Source organism: Paramisgurnus dabryanus, chromosome 20 (genome assembly GCF_030506205.2).
Source record: "Paramisgurnus dabryanus chromosome 20, PD_genome_1.1, whole genome shotgun sequence".
NCBI lineage: Eukaryota > Metazoa > Chordata > Actinopteri > Cypriniformes > Cobitidae > Paramisgurnus > Paramisgurnus dabryanus.
This window is the reverse complement of record NC_133356.1, coordinates 6,186,497-6,208,541: the sequence shown is the minus strand read 5'-3', so window position 1 is coordinate 6,208,541 and position 22,045 is coordinate 6,186,497. Positions and strand designations below refer to the sequence as shown.

General features: G+C 36.4%; 1 protein-coding gene across 4 annotated transcripts in view; it reads left to right on the top strand.

Annotated features, from left to right (window-relative positions):
* Positions 1-22,045, top strand: part of runx3 (RUNX family transcription factor 3) — a 71,133-nt gene that overhangs the window by 12,409 nt on the left and 36,679 nt on the right. For all 4 annotated transcript variants that reach the window (XM_065296132.2, XM_065296135.2, XM_065296134.2 and 1 more), the window contains 3 exons: positions 17,151-17,395; positions 18,058-18,214; positions 19,335-19,439. In XM_065296132.2, coding sequence (XP_065152204.1) covers positions 17,151-17,395; positions 18,058-18,214; positions 19,335-19,439 — 507 coding nt within the window. The remainder of the gene's footprint in view (positions 1-17,150; positions 17,396-18,057; positions 18,215-19,334; positions 19,440-22,045) is intronic.

Below are 22,045 nucleotides of genomic sequence, written 5' to 3'. Positions count from 1 at the left end.
AAAGGAGATTCTGGTCAGTCTCTGTGCTTCTGCAAAAACACCATTCTGAGCACCTTATAAAGTTGTAAGTCTTGCTGTTATTTCTCTGTATATAAGTAAAACACTTATCAGAAATCATCACGTTCTTTTAACCACAGAGCTTCACACCTGCTTTTAAACATTGATAAGTTTGTTTTCCATTAGCATTACTTTCAGACCTCAGCCAACACCTGATCATGCTCCGTTTCAAGCAAACACACAAAGAAAACTCACATGTAAAATACTGAATAAATAAGCTTTCTATTGTTGTATGGTTTGTTAGGATAGGACAATATTTGGCGGAGATATGACTATTTGAAAATCTGGAATCTGAGGCTGAAAAAAATTAAAATATTGAGAAATTTGCCTTTAAATTTGACCAAATAAAGTCGTTAGCGACACATATTACTAATGATAAATACATCTGAGATATATTTACAGAAGAACATTTACAAAATGTTTTCATCTTTACCAAAGGTGAAAAGTTTTTTAGTAAAAATTTTACTTCACTACATCCTAAAGCATAATATCATATTGTTTTTTCCTTTATATTGCATATTAAAATGAACTTAATACCTAATTACATTAATATTCTGTGTTTTCGTACTTTTGTACATTTACTTAAGTAAAAGTAAGAAATTACTATATGTTAACGTACATTAATATTATGTGTAAAGCAAAATCTTGTTGTGGAGTAAAAAGTATGATAATATGCTTTGGAATTAAGGATGCTAAACAATTAATCGCGATTAATCGTTAGCAGAATAAAAGTTTTTGTTTACATCACATATGTGTGTAAACTGTGTATAATAAATATGTATATATATAAATATGAACACATTCATGTATAATTTTAAGAAAAAAAATGTATATATTAAGTATTAATATATAATATAAATTATACATAAATATACAAATGTATATACACATGTAAACATTTCTAAAACATATACATGCATGTGTGTACATTTATGTATAAAACGTTACTATACACAGTTCACACACATATATGATGTAAACAAAACTTTTATTCTGCTAACGATTAATCGCGATTAATCGTTAAGCATCCCTATTTGGAATATATGTTTTTCAAAGAAAAACACTAATAAAATATGAATAATTGAAAAATTACTTCTTTACTTAATATCCTAATAATTTTTAGAATAATAATTAAATAATTTTGATTACAATGTATAATGTAGAACCATACAAAGTATTTTTGGCTATTGTTACAAATATACCCACTTTTACATATAATAATGGGTAAAACTACCTCCCACTGTATTGTTGCAGACATGCTACAGTGGGTTTTAGAGATTAACAATTATTTATACTACAAATATTCACACAACAAACCCAAATATTAGAAAGTGAACAAGAGCTAAACATACCCTAATTACAGCCGTCTTTATGTTCAGAGGCGGACAATACTTAAGTATTTTTACTTTCTACATAAAAGTAAATTTTTAAGTATTCATATTTTCTTTGAAAAACATATATTCCAAATAATATTATTATAATTTTTACTCCACTACATTTCATAATTTCAAGTTTTTGGTTTATATTTAATATTTAAGTACATTAAACATCTAGTATTTTTTTTACTTAAGTAAAAAGATCTTTTGTACTTTTACTCAAGAAAAGTAAAAGTACACAATTTTTATGTAATTAGTTATTAAATCAATTTTAATATGTAATATACAAGCAATACACAGTATGATTCTATGCTTTAGAATGTAGTGAACATTTTTTGTAAAGTTAAATTTTTCCCAAGACAAACACTCTGATAAAGCACAGATGCTTGGAAAATTTACGTAAAATACTCAAGTAGTGTCCGCCTCTGTTTATATTAAAGCTCCTACTGAAATCACCTGAAAATATTAAATTAATCATGTTCATAAATTTAGTTGGTAAAACCACATATAAAAGTTAAAGGGAGGTATAAAACGATCAACATGTTTACTTGCAACTCTGAAGGTTATAAAATAAATGGAAAATATGGGAATGACATTTGTAGCGATTGCTTCTGCCTGTATAAGCGTGCCCTGAAGCGTCCACACATAATCATTTTATTTGTCATTTAAACCTCAGAGCAATGCGTCACCAGCTACTTTAATTATGCATCTGAAATCATGCAGGACTGATTCACGATAGAAGACCATGAGAACTTTTGTCTCACACAGACAAAAATTCTTAATCGTCTTCAAACCTCTCCCTTCCTCTCTCCCTTATTTGCCAGAGTGCAATAAAACAAGTTAATTATGGCATTGAAAATATGAGGATAATGATAGGATATAAGATGATGGTTGCCCTGAGGTTATGAGTTTTTGATTCGCTCGGTCGTCCTTTTATTTTTTCCCTTGCTAAATTCAAGGCGCCTTTCCCAGAAAAAGACAAAGTTGTTTACAAGCAGCTCGTTGACTTGCATTGGGTGAAGGGAGCTTTTCAGGTTGGTCTAAGAAAACATCTCAAACTCCTTTATATGTAAGAATCATTATTTTAATGCACTGATGTGATGTTACACACTTCAAAATAAAAGTTTATGATTAAAACTGATTCCAAATATAACAGGAGAACATTTTAAATGGATAGTTCACTCAACAATAAAACTTTTATTGGTATTTATTCACGCTCATGTCACTCCAACCCAGGGTTATTTTCTTTCGCCAAACATCACAATAAAAAATAATAAAAGTAGCCTTTATGAGTAATAAACTTAGGAATATAGGAATGGCATGTGAGAGTGAATTATAAAAAAAATCTTTTTTTGGTTGCACAAAGAACATTTTATTCTCCAATTCTGTATAGTGCTTTGCAGAACCTAAAAACCAAGACACAGATCAAGGGCCCTTTAATGTAACATTAATTTTTTCACTTTGCAAAAGTACTTTCCTGAACCTTAAGTATTTCAAGATCCTGTTTTTTAAAGAATATACAGACATTTTGAAAAGGACAACTACTTCAGTTTACCAAAAAATTCAAATTAGCCATTTGTTATTAAATGTCTTCCGACTCCTTGGCAAAGCGCTGGATTTTTGCTATATATACTGTATATAACAAGATTGAGCACGCATATATTTATGTATAGGGGACAATGCAATGCAATGCTAAAAATGGCTTCTCTGGTGACGGAAGTCCCACCTTCACGTTAAAAGAACCAATCAACAATCAATAAATACGATTATCTGGGGGAGGGGCTTTGTACAGAGTCTCATGAGGTGCTTTCCAACTTTTGTACATGCTTGGCTTTTGAAACAACCGTGAATTGTTTTTTTACCTAAGTTATGGTACAGGGGAGGTCAGGTTTAAATGTTAAATATGTTGTTAAATTGTGATTTCAGCATGCAGTTTTTAGAGATATTGTATCTGTCTGTCCCCGTTCAAGTAGAAAGGACTTTAGTCTTGCATGGCTGAAATAAGTGCCCAGAGGCGTTGGAAACATGGCCGCCTAGTGGTGCAACTTCCCTAAAGGAACTTTAAAGGAACTGTTTTGTGTGATGAAACATTTATATTTAAAATTTTATAAACTATGACCATATGCGTGTTCATAAGAGAGTTTAGGTCAGAAGGAAGCCTGTGACCCACCGTTATAAAAACCCATCGCCTAATTTAGGAGACATTTAATAAATGTATGGATTAGTTTTTGATGGATGGATGCTTAAAAAATAGGTCACAATCCAATACCATAACAAAGCTGAAAATAGCCAGAATATGATTTAAAGGGGACATTTCACAAGGCTTTTTAAGATGCCAAATAAATCGTTGGTGTCCCCAGACCCAGAGTACGTATGTGAAGTTTTAGCTCAGAATATCATATAGATCATTTATTATAACATGTTAAAATTTGCCACTTTGTAAATGTGAGCAAAAACGTGTGCGTTTTTAAAATGCAAATGAGCTGATCTCTTAACTAAATGGCAGTGCTGTGGTTGAAAAGTGCAGATTAAGGGGTGGTATTATCCCCTTCTGACATCACAAGGGGAGCCATATTTCAGTGAAATTTTTTTTAACATGCTTGCAGAGAATGGTTTACCAAAACTTAGTTACTGGGTTGATCTTTTTTTTTACATTTTATAGGTTGATAAAAGCACTGGGACTCTTAAACATGAAAAAAGTCTGATTTTCATGATATGTTCCCTTTAATATAACTCTGACTGTGTTTGGCTTAAAGAAGAAAAATCATATTAGGCATAACTCTAAATATATGTGCATACATCCTTGCATTTTACAAGGAAAACATAGGCTAATTTTTCTTTTGGGGTGAACTATTCCTTTAAGTTGCAAGCTTATGTGTATAGACAGCGAGAGGCAAACACACAGACAAAAACTCAAATGCATCACGCTACTGTAAATACAGTGTATTTAAAAAGGTAGCATTTAACTGCAATTTAGTATCTCTTTAAAGCGTTCGTAAATCAAAGGGAAGGTGGCCATTTCATTCATCTGATAAGTTAGTAATTTAAGTTTCACTAGATATAATTTGAGAATATCGCTCATGATTTACTACGATTGTTTATTTGAACTGAGGTAACACTATGAGTGTGCTTGTGTGTGTGTTTGGAGCTATGAAGTTTCTTTTGTGTGGAAAAGCCCCAGACAAACAGTCAGGGATTCCCCTGCGCACATACACTTGCTTTCTCTCTTCCTATTCCTCCGTCCTTCCGTGTCTGGGCTTTGGTCAGGCTGTCTGGATTACTCTCACGACATTCCCATGCAGACAGACAGACACAAAAAAACACAAGATACGAAACGATGCACAGTTTCTTTCTCGTAGACGGATGACACACATCATGTTGCTGACTTATTATGTCACAGTGGTGACTTGGCAAATTCGGCCCAACTTCATGACAAGTATTCACACGGTCACTTCCTGCTGGACATTCCATACGTGACTTTGATACTATTGTCTTCAAAAAAGAAACAAACTAATTTAGGAAGTGAATTTAGAATTGCAAGACAAGGCGCAAATTGTTTCTTGTGCAAGTTAAACAGACTAGACACAAATATTTCCTACTGACCATCACTGTATTAATAGTCTTTTATTTTTATGTAAAATACTTCATTTTGTCATCTGACAATTGGATATACTTGATATACCGTTTTATTGCATTTTTGTGACAAACAGGCAAAAGATACAAGTTGCCACACGTGTGTTCTGTACTAGGCGGTTTGTATTTCATTGATTTGACTTGCAAATCTGCAAGAGTCAAACTATCTTTCTTACTTTTCAACTTAAACAACGTATTATGTTGCGGTTTCCAGTTACCAGCCAACAAGCAATCTGCCAATACCAGATTTTCCTTGCACTTGGTGCCTGGCGGGTATTAATTTTGGACACAGACCATGTATTTCTGCTAAATATTGCTTTGAAAAGATTTGTGCATATAAAACTTTTTTGTTATAATTCACTCTTAGGAGGACACTCTAAAAATGCTTTGTTATTTTCAAACTAGCACTAAAGGGACGAACTTAACCTGCTGGGTTGTAATTTAACTTATGCTTGGTTGTTTCAAACCAAAATGCTGGGTTTTTTTTCCCATTGTTGGGTCAAATGTAAACATTTTCCAGGTTAATTTAACCAATTGGCTGAGTTTATTCCTTTTTGGCCCAATGCTGGGTTGAAAAAAACCTAGTTTAAGCCCATGGGGCCTCAGACTGCCTCCACCAGGGGCCCCAGAGCATACACTCAAAAAAATGCTGGGTTATTTTCAACCCAGCATGAACCTATGAACCTAGTTGAACCTATGCATCAGTTGAACCTATGCATCGCGCGTCATGTCGAAATACGTGTTCGAGCACCAGCTGAACCTATGTGCATCGCGCATCATGTTGAAATATGTGTTCGAGCATCAGCTGAACCTATGTGCATCACGCGTCATGTCAAAATACGTGTTCGAGCATCGGTTGAACCTCTGTGCATCGCTCGTCATGCCGAAATACGTGTTCAAGCATCGGTTGAACCTATGTGCATCGCACGTCATGACAAAATATGTGTTAGAGCATCGGTTGAACCTCTGTGCATCGCTCGTCATGCCGAAATACATGTTCAAGCATCGGTTGAACCTATGTGCATCACGCGTCATGTCAAAATACATATTCAAGCATCAGCGGAACCTACGTGCATCGCGCGTCATGTCGAAATACGTGTTCGAGCATCAGCGCGAGAAATACATGTTCGAGCATCGGTTGAACCCTTGTGCATCGCTCGTCATGCCGAAAATACGTGTTCGAGCATCATTGAACCTGTGTGCATCGCGCGTCATGTCGAAATACGTGTTCGAGCATCAGTTGAACCTATGTCGAAATACGTGTTTGAGTATCGGTTGAACCTCTGTGCATCGCGCGTCATGTCGAAATACGTGTTCGAGCATCGGCTGAAACTCTGTGCATCGCGCGTCATGCCGAAATACGTGTTCGAGCATCGGTTGAACCCCTGTGCATCGCGCGTCATGCCGAAATACATGTTCGAGCATCGGTTGAACCTCTGTGCATCGCGCGTCATGCCGAAATACGTGTTCGAGCATGGGTTGAACCTCTGTGCATCGCGCGTCATGCCAAAATACGTGTTCGAGCATCGGTTGAACCTCTGTGCATCGCTCGTCATGCCGAAATACGTGTTCGAGCATCGGCTGAACCTACGTGCATCGCGCGTGATGTCGAAATACGTGTTCGAGCATCGGCTGAACCTCTGTGCATCGCTCGTCATGCCGAAATACGTGTTCGAGCATGGGTTGAACCTCTGTGCATCGCGCGTCATGCCGAAATATGTGTTCGAGCATCGGTTGAACCTTTGTGCATCGCTCGTCATGCCGAAATACGTGTTGGAGCATCGGCTGAACCTACGTGCATCGCGCGTCATGTCGAAATACGTGTTCGAGCATCGGTTGAACCTCTGTGCATCGCTTGTCATGCCGAAATACGTGTTGGAGCATCGGTTGAACCTCTGTGCATCGCTCGTCATGCCGAAATACGTGTTCGAGCATCGGTTGAACCTCTGTGCATCGCGCGTCATGCCGAAATACGTGATCGAGCATCAGCTGAACCTATGTACATCACGCGGCACGTCAAAATACGTGTACGAGCATCAGCTGAACCTATGTGCATCGCGCATCATGTTAAAATACGTGCCTGCTGCACACGCATCGAAAGGGTTTATGATAAAAGAGAGACTTGCTTAACACTAAACCTTGATTAGACATGAGTTTAAGCGAGTATAGCAAACACGAGTGTCTCTTTTATCATAAATCCTTTCAATCTGTCTGCAGCAGTCACATATTTTGACATGATGTGGCAAACGCATATTTTGACATGACGGCCACACAAATAACGGGCTACATATATGTTTTGATGAGTTTCACATTTGTGCCTCCCAGGAGAGATCTCGCGGCTCGCCACTGGTTTTAACCCATTGCTGGGTCAAATATAAACATTTTCTGGGTTCGTTTAGCCCAACAGCTGGGTTTGTCCCTTTCTGACCCAATGCTGGGTTTTTTTGTGCGTGTGAATGCCAAGTCCCTCAGCACATAAGCTAAAAAATGTCCATTGACTCCATTCTAACATATTACATCCCCTATATGTGGCCTAATATGTGCAATAAAACTGTGTCAACATAATCATACATGTTTACAGTGTGTCATCACATGCACATGCTCTGACAAGCGTACTTTTGATAAATTCCAGTTTTATGTCAACCTAATTTAATTCCCTCATTCCTTTCATATACTGCATACCTCCTCCTTGCAGACACTTACAGAAAAAAAGATAAACATGTGGCTTTTGTTGCAGGCAGAAATGAAAGACAACATTCCATATGTGACCACATGAAAGTCCCTCCCCATATCTCACACCATTTTTCCTGTCGTTCTTCTCTACCACTATTACACGTTCTTGCTTTCACTTTACTCTTTCTGTCCACATTGCATTTTTCAAATCAACCAGATATATTTCTGTGTCTGTTTTTTTCTCTTTATGTCTATCTATGTGTCTTTCTTTCTGTCTCTTTTTGTCCGTCTTTCTGTCTCTCTCTCTCTCTCTTTCTCTGTATTCCGGCTGAGTTAGGGCCCACCGCACACAAACACAAAGGGTCATTGTATTCTGGGTAAAATGTGGCAAGCAGACACTGGTGTACAGCCCTAGCGGTCGCTGGCAGGCAGACACACTTCCTAACGCTGCCGGCACAACAGCTCTTGTTTTGGGAAAGCCCTGAGTTATGGTGGTTGTGGTGAGGAGCATTCATAAAAGCGGGACGTGGCTTATTTCGGGAGCCAGTGGGGCGGAGTGTGAATTTAGGCCCACCGCAAGGTCACCCCTGGATCTCTCTCGTTCTCTCTCTCTCCCTCATTAAGACATTGTACATCCATCTATTATCAGGGTGGGAGCACCGTGTGTCCAATGCATCTCAACTCTCACTTACTCCATCAAAACTGTTACAATCTTTCAGAAAATACATCTCTGTCCAGCGCTCGGGGTCTGTTCCAGGGTCTTTGAAGTTTTCCTGGAGGATCAGACTTCCCAGTGCTGGTGGAGAATTTCTGTGGTTCTGCTATAAAAATAGACTCGAATTATTGAATTGTGTGCCTGCAAAAATATCTTCTAGTTATATAGAAACTTGTCTGTGCAATATTGGTGAATCCTCAGTTAGCCATACTTTTTTGTCCCTGTGGAAGTTTGCAACGTTTTGCTTATTTATCTTTAAAAGGTATTAAATGATAAGTCAGATGTTAAAGGGACACTACACTTTTTTTGAAAATATGCTCATTTTCCAGCTCCACTAGAGTTAAATATTTGATTTTTACCAATTTTGGAATCCATTCAGCTGATCTCCAGGTCTGGCGGTACCACTTTTATCATAGCTTAGCACAATCCATTGAATCTGATTAGACCATTAGCATCACACTTAAAATAACCACAAAAGTTTTGATATTTTTCCAATTTAAAACTTGACTCTTCTGTAGTAACATCGTGTAGTAAGACAGACGGAAAATTAAAAGTTGTGATTTTCTAGGCCAATATGGCTAGGAACTATAGCTATTGAAAGTAACCAAGGGGACTATTTTTGGGCACTACGTAATATCATTGCGCCTGCTGCAGCCATGTTACAGCAGCAAAGTCCTTGATTATTACGCCAGAATGAGAGTATAGTTCCTAGCCATATCTGCATAGTTCACAATGTTACTACAGAAGAGTCAAGTTTTAAATAGGAAAAATATCAAAACTCTTTTTTAGCGCAATGCTAATGGTCTAATCAGATTCAATTAATTACGCTAAGCTATGCTAAAAATGGTACTGCCAGACCAGGAGATCAGCTAAATGGATTCCAAAACGATAAAAATCAAATGTTTAACTCTAGGGGACCTGGAAAATGAAAATATATTCAAAAAAAGTGGAATGTCCCTTTAAAGTATAAGCCACTCAGAAGTTGGAAGGCACACCCCAGAAAGCAATAGCCGTCATTTCACCATTTAGGTTAACTACAGACCCAACATACTGTAGTCCGGCTATGAGTAACCAACTAAAATAAACCTGAATTTGATTACATTAAGTTTTTGCCAAAATAGCTTGCTGCATAGTATTTCATCATGTAAGCAAAGTCAACAGTGATTACAAGGTGGTTTGTTTTTATTTTATTTACTAATTTATTTTTGTGTTATTCTAATATTTTTGCAAGCCAACCCCAGAAATTAGTGGGATACTGGTTCTCTCGCCAAAAAGCCCATTGATTTTTCCCATAGACTTTTAGAAAAGCTCTGTGGATTATGGTTCATGAAACTTACACGTTTTTCTTTTAAGATTTTTGAAGTCTAAATGCATTTATTAAAAGTAAAAAAAAAGGCTTTAAAAATCATAAAAGTTGTGTTCATTTGTGAAGATTATCATGCTGGGCAAAACTTTTGTAAAACACAGAGTTTATTTATTTCCTATAATACAAAAGTCTATGAAAAAAATAAATGAGCTTTTTGGCGAGAAAACCAGTGCCCGCCAACTTCCGGGGTTGGCCTACAAAAATACATCATCCCTGCGGCAAAGTATTATTAGATCTTATTTCTAGAACTTATTTCCAAAATGTTTTTCGATAGATGAAAAGCAGTTTAAAAAAACACATTTAGTGGGACTTCAAGGGATTTACAGGTTAAGCAACACAGACATACAGGGTAATGACTCTATGTGCATTACATCATAACATGCGACTAAGTCATGATGATACCGTGTTGTAAACTCAATAAATAATGCTACTGGTCAACCACAATCAGGGACAAAAACTGCTTGGTCAACAACATGATTTTACTGTAACACTACACTGTCAAACCACATATGAAAGAACCATTTTCAGACTGGTTACTTTTAATCCAAGTGCATTTCTTGCTTCAGAGCCATAGAAAATGTTTTGCATATGAGCTCAAAAAGATCCAGCGCAATAAAAAATGACCACGGCCTGCTGTTTATTCCTAAGCCATGTCAAGACTGTTTACAACTTTGGTGCATACAGGCATAGTGCATTACAAAGTAAACAAGCCATTTGTGAGACTATACATCTCAATCATGCTTTGCATTTATATTGTTGTGTTTGTAAGATAAACTAAAAAGTAGAAATTAGTTTAGCTTACAAATCAATGCTCACCATAGTTTAAAGTTGTGAAAATGCACCGAAGATGTCTACGAGACTTTGAGCATGAAAGCGGTGCTGATGGTGCGAATAACAACACTGATGTTTCCTGTGTCTCTTGCAAGTGATATTTCACATGCAGCATAGCTCATGTTTAACTCAGCTGATACAAACTCTGTAGCTCCCTCTGGAGGCCGGGAGGACAATTATATTACCAGGATGCTAGAATGGTTCAAATTCAACAAGAAAATGTGTCCATAATACAGGCTTTGACCCTTAAGGGATGCAGTATAGTCTCAATATTTTACTGAGCCAAGCTAACAGTGTTGGAAATTTTTAGACACTTCTAACCTAAACATGACATTAAATTTCTGACTGAAAAACAGTTCCTACAAAGTTGTTTTGATGGCCCGATTCATCATGCATTTTCAGTGTGATGTCTCATAGGACGTCAGACATCTCAGTTACATACACTGTTAAAAAAGCCTTGTTGCACTTACATTTTTAAGTTTAATCAACTTAATTTTAAAATTAATTTCAACTTTTTGACTACTGTAAAAAAATCTTTGCTGCCATATTTTTTTGTTGAATCAACTCAGATTTACAAGTAATACCAACTTACTATTATTTATCTTGATAAGAGATGAGTTGCTACAACTTATAAAATGATGTTGACTTGTTATAACAACTCATCTGTAGTTATAACAACTCATCTCTAGTCAAGATAAATAATAGTACAGTATGTTGAAATTACTTGTAAATCTGAATTATTCTTTACTGCCTTAAATTTTTTGTTCAATTGTTTTAGCCATTATTATATATATTTTCAATTATTTTAGACATTATTTTTGTATAATATTTTTGTTCAATTATTTTAACCATTATTTTTTACAGTGTAGTGAGGAGTTGCTATAAATTATAAAAATAATTTTTTTATAATTTATAGCAACTCCTCACTAGTCAAGAAAGTTGAAAATAATTGTAAATTCAAGTTAAATTAAACTAATTAAAATTAATTTTTACACTGCATAAGTATGGGTTTATAAACATTTACTATAAAGCAGAAAATTCCTAGCATAAATGATTTTTTACACAAAGCAAGACTAAATTTTGCCTGGTTTGACGATCACGTCCCTTATTATCAAGGCACCTCTTATGCTGCTCCACTATGATCATGCTATTGTAAATATTGTCATGTCCTCTGAAATATTATTTTTGCATTAATAAATAAGAAGATGGCTGAAGTTTTACAGAATGCATATATGCAAAGTATTAAATGAGCTTTCGGACTTTGCACACTTTTAAACATTCTTCAGATAGACAAATCCTGGCTGTGAGATAAAATGTGCTTTGTTAAACAGGGCCCACTTTTACATCGACATGTTTGTTTTACGTTAACCAAAGAGACCCATATACATTAAGACTGCCTTCATCTGTAATATTCAAGGGCCATAGGCAATTCAGTGCCATCCATCTACCAAATACGCTTTGATGTGACACGCTTTACTTAAATATAAAACAAATTACGACTTAGAATGACTCACTCACCACAAGATTCACTGTATTTGACAAAGGCGGTAAAATAAGCATCTTTATTGCAAAAGAGCAAGAAGCATCTTTTTACATGTGATTTTGGTATCAATGTACTTTTGTTAATATGAACCTACGTTTGAAGGCGTGCTGTGTAAAATTATGACATCAGAATCGCAATCCTCTCTCTCCGATAGGATGGTGCGATGATGTCATTAAGGACACCTGATATGAGGTGGGGCCGAAATTCAGATTTAGAGTTGACTGCAGGTCATCCGTGCTGCTTTCTCAGGCAGACGAACCCGCAGTTGAAACACAAGGAGACAGTGTAAGGAAGGAATGCTCTCTGCGGCTACCAGACTTGCTCCCTCTGTAATTTGTAAACGTAGAAATGTGCCGCCGCCCACAGTGGGGGGAAGATAGCAAATCCACAGACTTATGTCAGCATTTTACTCCTTGATTTGATTTTTATCTGCGGGTATGAAGGCCAGTGTGTGTACGCATGTGTGTGTGTGTGTGTGTTAGGGGGTGATGGTAATGTTAAAGTAATGTTTTACCAGTGTGGAGCACATATTTGTGGTTTCTTCAGATTCAGGATTCTTCAGATCATCGTGCTGTTTTTGCATGAACGCTAAGGGTGTTCTTTTGTAGTTACGTGTCTGTGGTGCATGCATCTGCTATTAGCCGTAAAGGCGTATGATTATATTAACTATATTTGACTTGCATGAATTCAAACTGCATAAAGTCGTGAAGAAAGTTTGGCATGTGAACTGTTTAACCGGTTTACTTATAAGTTACAATCAAGGCATGGATGGAAAATGCTAATTTTGATGTTCTATAAAAAGAAATCGATATTGTTTAAATGTCATATGACATTAAAAATAGAGCCATTTAAGTTGTGGAAAATTTTTGTTTTGATGATGAATCATATACCAGCATTCAGCAAAGGGCCTGTGGTGCAGATGTAATAAAGCGATGTAAATACAGGAGCAATAGTGATGTTTGTACTATATGCAAAAAAAATAATATAGCAAGATATTTTTGAGTAAATAACACTTCCAGGGTTATTTCAACATTGTTTACTAGGTTGAATTAACCAAGCTGTGGAGTTTGTCCATATTTTATACAATCGTGGTTTAAAACAAACCAGCATTTTTTAAAGTGTAATCATTTCAGCAAATGGTGCGTTAAATTCTTGTTAATTTACTTTACTTTTTAAACACTTTTGGAAAAATCTCACATTATTCTAAGCATATTTGACACCTAAACCTACCTTGTGATTGGATCTGGGCACACTTTGCACATGCGATTTACTGTTTGCATAAAATCATTTTACAAAGAACATTCTGTGAAAAAATAACCTTGATATCTTTAATATTGAGTAAAGGCATCGTTAAATCAATATTTGGGAAGCCAACTTCCTGACTACTTCGATGCTCCTAATCTTAGATCATTAGACTTGCATGGATTTCACAGACAGGGTACAGTAATAAACACACTATATTTTCAGCAAATTATGAGATGGTTGCAGTTCACATAGTATTGTGCACTGATCTCCTGTGCCATGCACACTTGCATTTTATAAGGGCATGTGTTTTCCATGGGAATCAAACACATGACCTTCTAACCCAATGTTTTACCAACTGAGCTACAGGAACACATTATTCAATAACTTTACAGATCAGGAAATGTTTGCAACACTGAGCATACCCCTATCTCTAAACCCTAAGAGTTTATCCCTTCTGTACCTTACGGTAAAGAATGATGGTATCTGATAGAGTGGTTTTAAGTTCTGTCTAATGACCCAAATCTATTTATTTCAGGTCTCCTGCCCCTTTATGTCCACTCACATCATTTCTCAGTGCGCGATGACTCTTTGTCCCGTGTAAGAGATGTGCATTTGACGCGGGCTGATCGGATATCAGAGAGACGCGCGTCATTAGGGCGTGTTGCTGCGCGACTGTAACCGTAGAAACTGCGCGCGGAGTCTGAATGTGACAGGCGCGCGGAGTCTGTCTGAGCGCGTGCGGTCACGTATTAATAATGAACAGATGCGAAAATATCCACGATAAATGCGTCCACCACGAGCTCCAAATAACGGCTCCTGACAGACGATCCTGGCAAGCAGTCGTTTGGGGTTTGCTGGGGGGTTCTGTGGTTCTTTTGGAGGTTTTAAAGGTTTAGGATAAAACTTTAGGCTATATGTATATATGCAATAGCGTGCTGTAACGATACGTTTATAACTTTACATTTATGCTGATGTACATATTAACATATTATTTGTAAATGTGTCACTAAATTTATATTGTAAGAGATGTATAAGCTATGCGCAATACTTGTAGATTAGATCTGCATCTCAATGCAGTCACTTCAATTTTTTGCAACGAAGAGTGAGAAATATTAAGGCGTGAAAAATAAAAAGAGGAAGATAAATTCGCAATTAGTCTATCAGATGTAAAAGAAACATGTTAATGATCTCGGTTTGAGATTAAATATTTAGATTTTGGCTTTTTTGACCATTTGTGTGAGACATTTGACATCCTATCTGAACTGTATTCAAATTATTTCCAAACAAGGAGATAAGAATTAAAAGATCAGATGTTTAACACAAAAAAGTGCAAAAGAAAAAAAAAGGAGAAAAAGATTAACAGATGTCGAAAATAAGATTAAAGGCTTTGTGGTATTATTATTATCACGAATAATAGGCCTAATGTAATAACAAAAAAAATAATGATAACAGTGTTTCCTTGTATTTGACTCTTATTAAACACAAATGTATTTATTTGATCTTATTGTAACTGGATGTTCTCCCTATAAACGCTGGTTTAAAAACTATAGTGGATCTTTAGCACGTGAGCCTCTATCCATTGTAGAATGAGAAATAGTAAAAGAAGGAATAAAAGCAAAATTAAGTCAATGCACATATTTTTCCGTTGCTTTTAATTGTATAATAAACAGAGTTTAACATTTTATAAAATATTTAGAAGTAATACAAAATATAGGCTAATAAATTAAATAATTATAATAATATTTAATATTATTATTATTATTATACGATTATTATTATTATTTGCACTTAACGCATTTAAAAATAATAATAAAATCGATCTTTCTATTCGCTATTTAAATGCATTTGGCTCAGAGAAATAAATAAAAAACCTATCCAGTTATTCAACTTAGTTTTAAGCAAAACATTATTACATGAAAAACATTATAATTCTCAGATGCTTTACCTTGTTTAAATCTTTATAGTTTTTCCTTTGTGTTTGTTTTGGAGTTTTTGTATAGAGATAACATGTTTTCCCATGTTTTAGCTCTTTCAGCACAAATTATTTTTCTTTCAAAATGGTTAATTCGTTCAGGACTTGTTAGTGAATAAAAAGTCGAGTTAATTTGTTTGTTTGTCATGTTGCTATAGCTTCAATTCTGAAGCACCTAAGCATTTTATGCATCACCACGAATAGCTTTCAAAAGACTTTATAGAAACTTCTTAGAAAAGAATGAATATAAACTGCAATTAGGCTCTTTTTCTCTCTGTGTGTGTTTCATCTCATTCAGTGTCTGTTTAATGTGCTTTAATTCTCAGCCTGAGGCACACTATGGACTTTAAAACGACAAATGCGCCTACTAGTGGCGAGTGTGTAAGCACAGGGCGTGTCGACCACACCAGAACTCATTAGATTTTAATTAATAATAAACAAGTATGATCAAAACCATATGAAATAATAATCTTTCTTGTCATGCTAAAGATTATAATACCATGAGGTTTTTTATATTGACACTATTGGAGCTTGTATACAAGTTTAATCAGACATTTTCAAACATACCTTTATTATAATTTTTTCCTGGAGTTGTTGTTTAAATGTTATTACATGTTTAATTTAATTGTTTGTTTTTTATATTTTGTATTTTAATTTATTCAAAATTTAAGGGTGTTATTGCAACACATTGTTAACAGTACATGTAAATGTTTAATACACTATCTAAGACTAGATATTAAAACAAAAAATGCAAGCTATATAACATACAATGGCGCATGCAGTCGTGAATAACGTTTCCAAATACTTTTAATAATTTTTCCTTGTGGTTTAAAGACGGTACACCTGACAGACTCTAACCATCCATCCATTATGTCCCATAACATCAACATTTTTACAAGGTGGCAAAGGAGAGGACTCATATTTATTGATTGTTCAATAAGTATACGCGGATAGTACAGATGCTTTCAGTTTCCTTCGATGAGTTCGGTGAAACCCAGCCCTATTCTCTGATTGGTCCATTCAACCCATCCCCGATCGCTGATTGGTTAAACGCTCAGCTCACTCCAAGCTATAATGAGTTGAGTAAATAACGCTGCTGTACACAGTGCGCGGCGCAGCGTTCGCATTAACACGTCTGATCCGAAACTTCATCGTTTTGTTTCAGTTTTCATTCACTCATGAACATCTGGAGACGATCGACTGACAACAAACCGGGACTTTATTGCAAAAAACTTTCCTGAAACTTTGGAATTTATTTGTGTGGACTTTATTTTAAACATTTTGGACTGACACGACTGAAAGTGTCGCTGACATCCAGGACCAGAAACAACACACACCTGCTGTAGCCTACACACTTTGGAATAAATTATAGGCTTTTTATATACTTATAAACGAATAGTTTTAGAAAGTCTTTGAAGTATATCGTACTTCTATAAGCAATATCTGGTGCACGCGTGTGAAGTGCATCAGTAGTGTGCGTGCATTTATATTTGCATGAAAGACAGAAGAGTGTGTGTGCGCGCTTGCGGTTTCATGGTTTTTGCTTAAGTCAGTGGGAAAGTCAAGCGCATTTCAACGTTGCTGCATCCTGTGCGCTACGCTGAAGCAAATTAAACACTCACCGAGGAGTTGTTGTTTTTTTGCGGACCCACCGCCAAGGACTCATATCTCAACCTCGGGTGTTTTGAACTCTTAACGGGATCTAATTTGTAAATCTGTTGTGATGCATATTCCCGTAGACCCAAGCACGAGCAGACGGTTCACGCCGCCCTCCGCCTCATTCCCGTGCGGCAAAGTGAGCGAGAGCCCGAACATGAGCGCACCGGGCCCGCTGAGAACCGGGCGGCCCGTGGAGACCCGCTCTGTGGTGGACGTACTAGCGGATCACGCCGGAGAGCTGGTGCGCACGGACAGCCCAAACTTTCTGTGCTCCGTCCTGCCGTCACACTGGAGGTGCAACAAAACTCTGCCCGTAGCTTTCAAGGTAAAAGCAGAACTTATTTCTCTAACATGTTTGCATGCACTTTCAAGTATACTTATCAGTATGTACTTATCATGTATAGTTGAATTGAATCAGACAGTTTGTGCATTTGAATTCTATTTCATTTATGTTATTTATCATTATAGCATTATAATATAATTTAATATTATGCGTCAGCAATACTGATAGTGTGAAGACTAAATATTAAATCACGTCAAGATACTTCTGCTTGATTTCAAGAGAGATATTATTATTATTATTATTATTATATTGTCATTATTATTATTATATAATTATATATTTTCAAACAAAATTTAAAAACACAATAACGTTATTATGATACATATATTAATATTTTTTTTAGAATTAATATTTGATGCTTAATTTATAGAAGAAAAATACCAGCCTTGCAACCTATTTAAATAAAATCTAAAGGAATCATGCACCCTCCAAACTAATCATACATGTTATGTTTTATAATAATTTTGTTAATATATTTTTAATTGCTTATACAATTTAATAATACCAGTGCACAAGGATTTTACTTTTATATCCTATTATAAACTGCAGGAGAAAGAGGATTGATTATTATAAAAAATTATTAAAAATGTGATTATTATAAGGATTTTATGAAATTTATGGAGTTTGTGTCTAATGTTTATCAGGTGGTGGCTCTGGGTGATGTTCCTGACGGGACTCTGGTCACGGTGATGGCGGGAAATGATGAGAATTATTCCGCGGAACTGAGAAACGCGTCGGCAGTGATGAAGAACCAGGTGGCGCGATTCAACGACCTGCGCTTCGTGGGAAGAAGCGGCAGAGGTGTCTAATTTTATGGTCTGATGCATGTACTAGGCTATTGGAAATACACACAAAATCTTGTTTTTTATCCTTAATCCGGGAAAAAAACATGTACACGACTCTCTAAATTGCCATGCATTCAAACGTAACCATTTTGATAAACTGTGCTGCTCCACAGAAGGATTTTTCATTAATGTTTTGGGTTCTTGTTTATACACCTAAAACAGTCTACCTCTTACATAGCTCACATTCTTTCACGAGCTTTCCGTCGTTTTCCTCTTGGCCTTGCGTCTCGCGCTCACATTTTTCCTGTAAATGTTACACTTTAAATAGTTGCAGACGGATGAGTGGAAAGCGCCGCAGCGCGCGAATTAAAAGTACCTTTCATTTCTGCAGTCAATTACCCCACCCTCTTACCCCTCATACAAACCACGGCTCTCTCCTCCTCAAAGCGCCGCTTCTTTGCGTTTACAGATCACACACAGACACAGTGGAGTCCAAAAAACAATCTGGAAAACATTGTCTGACTAATCCACATCATAAACGCATTTCAAAGCGCATCAAAGCACCACTGCTGTCTCTCTTTAAAGGACATTCATTCATTTATCCAGCTATGCGTACATGAATCGCTCATTCATGACCCGAATTAATAGAGATTTCTTTTTGTTTCAACCTCACCTACAGTACAAAGAGCTTTAAGTCCGAATGAGGCGGAAATCACATTTAATTTTAAGATTTAGCATGGCAGCATATTGCTGGAATATTGACTGCACCACGTTTAGTCTATTATTTAACCCCAAATGCTTTTCCTGTATTTTTGGTTTCTCTGGTTCTTGCTACCAAACAGGCTCTTACCATACAGTACTTGGGTCCAAAAGTTTGAACATTATTAAAGTGCAACAATTATTTTATTATATGTAAAAATAATGTGACCTTTTGTCAAATATAAAGATAATATGGTCAACATGGTTATTTGATAAATTACGCAGAAAGGTTTTTATTCTTTTTTAAACAACCACAAACATTTTTTGCAAGAATTAAAATATGGCTTCAGACTTTTGAACCCCACTTTTCATGCCAAGCAAATGTATATCTACACGTAAAAAAATATATACCCTTACTTTGTCATGTTATCCCCCAGGTAAGAGCTTCACTCTGACCATCACTGTGTTCACCGGACCACCCCAGGTTGCCACATACCACCGCGCTATCAAAGTCACCGTGGACGGACCTAGAGAGCCAAGACGTGAGTACCCAGAATTCCCCTTTTTAACTATGAAAGAGTGTCAACAGAGCCGACTCGAGTCGAGGTCTAGACTAACAGTATTACCATCTGCGGCTTGTGTTTGGTAACCACTTTGCACAATGTTGCGCATTGTTTACTACAGTTGTCTGTTCTTGCAGCAGGGCTGTTTTAAAACTGGTCTACATGATTTTATAAGTATCCTCAATACGAAATTATCTTCTGTAAAATAATTCATTTGTGAATCAAAATACACTGGTTATACTTTCATAACTCATCAATTCTGCACAGTGTCAACTTATATTGGCCTAAATAAAATACAAAATAGTCATTTAGTCATCCTGTGAACTCAGTGCAAGAAACACTGTTTGATGTTGAGAGAAAGAAACCAAAGAGATGATACAAGAAGATATGACCTCTCCTGTGTGTTTGCTTTATACCCTGTTCTTTACTGCGGGCTGAGCTGCCTTAGCATGTGTGCCAAGTATAACATATTAGATAATCTGTTGGCTTTTGGAGTTCATCTTTAAGTGTAAGAGTTTAGTACACAATACAGCTAAAGTACACTGTGTTGAATCCGGTGCAGGTATGTAATGGTTTCTGACATTATGGAGGATTCGAACAGGGGCGATGAGTATTTATACTATTTTCGGAACACTAGCTGCTTTTAAATGTTTATGAGTCATCTGCAGATGATACCAGGGAATAGAGGTACCGTGTGTGTGCGTGCGCGCGTCCCTTAAGCGTACAGTGTATTTCGGAGCCAAAGTGTTAGTTTCAATGTCAGCTTGTATTTTCAGCGCACAACAGTGTGCATGTGCGCCTGGATGTAGAAACACCTGCATAGCAGCGTGTGTTAATATTAAACAGCGAACAGCCCTTTGTGTAGATAGTTTCCAACCTCAGATGTCAGCTGCGGTGTGGTATTAAGCCGTTTCGGGCGCAGAGAGAGAGGGTGCGTCCCTGAGCCACAAACACAGGGTTCAATGAAAGCGGGCACTTTCTCTGGCCAGCGGGGTCAGCAGTGCCTGACCGCATTAGAGCCCACTGAATTAACATAGCACTGAGGGGTACAGATCTATATCGCTAATGCAGCCCTCAACCACAACCTGGAGAGAGAGAGAGAGAGAGAGAGAGAGAGAGAGAGAGAGAGAGAGAGAGAGAGAGAGAGAGTGTGAGATATATATATATATATATATATATATATATATATATATATATTAGGGTTGGGCGATGTCCCCATAAATTGGCAGTTGACGATGGTTACGTAAACCATCGCGATGGACGATGATATCGTTAGGCGGGGGGTATTTTAATTTTTCGTTATTATTCGTTATTATATAATTTTTATTCGTTATTTTACTTTATTACTTCCACTTAAGAAGAGTTGTGCACTTTTTATTTTAATATATATTTTACATAAATACTATTCTGTACTTAAAATCTATAATTTTGTTATTTTACTATCCCAACTAATGTCTCTTTCCTATAGGTTGCACATAAGGGGAAAAGGTAGCTTTAATCCACTGAAGAAGAGTTGTGCACTTTTAAGCACCTTTTAATCTCTTTACATAAATATTTTTTTCTATTTAAAAGCTATAATTTCATTATTTTACTAACCCAACGACTCCTCCGCGCTTTCCAAATTTTGCACGTAAATATCTGCGCATATGTGCCACCAGTACTCCGTCAGAGAGCGGGTCTTCAGCACCGCGGGGAGCAGCCAGCACTTCAATCCGCAGCTTATTAAAACTAGACAAAGTGAACAGGGCCAGACACATCTAAATTTAAACATGGTCTGTGTATGTAAATCCCGCGTTTCGGTCGGAGTGTTGTTCCCGTTTTCTTGTTCTTGACGTTCCCTGAATTCTGGGTTTATATCTTAATCTGCCGCTTCAGTGCAGTATAGCCTCAATGTAACAATGAGCACGATCTCCCGAGACACTACAAAAGGCTACTAATAAATGATTAATATGGGCTGTTTTCTTGTACAAAATTAAATATTTTAAGATAAATGTACAACATGTAAAAAGACAAGATTCTAGCAATGTCAAGATTAGGGATGGGCATTTTCCAGTAATTTACTATTTTTTTTAATATTTAATTTTTCGAATATTTAAGCTCTTAAAGAACGAATATTCGTTTATTTAAATTATGTTAATTAAGACATGCGTGTTTTGTATTTTTCATTTTGTCATAATTTCACAGAAGGCTTATAATTAGGAAATATCCACAGCAAGCTAAACTTATATTTAATTATTGCCATTAAACTGCCATGTGCAGTTATCCGGTTAATTTTCGAAAGAGCACCGCAAATAATAAATGTTCTCCGTTTCATTTCGTTCTCCGTGTCTGTCTCTTTATTAACAAAATAAAGTAGACTTTATAACAGAAAGCTTACAAATCTCTCATGATGTGTTGATTCGGGCGGCGGAGAAGCACGTTTAATAACACGTGAGCCCTCACTGAGCCAGTGGCCAAATACGGCGCGGCGGGGACAAACCCGGAGATAAAAGGAAAAACTTAAATTCGTCTGCAATCTGCATTGCCAAACAATCTGAAATACATACAAATTAATGTTCATGTATATTTTACATTTAAGTCTGTAA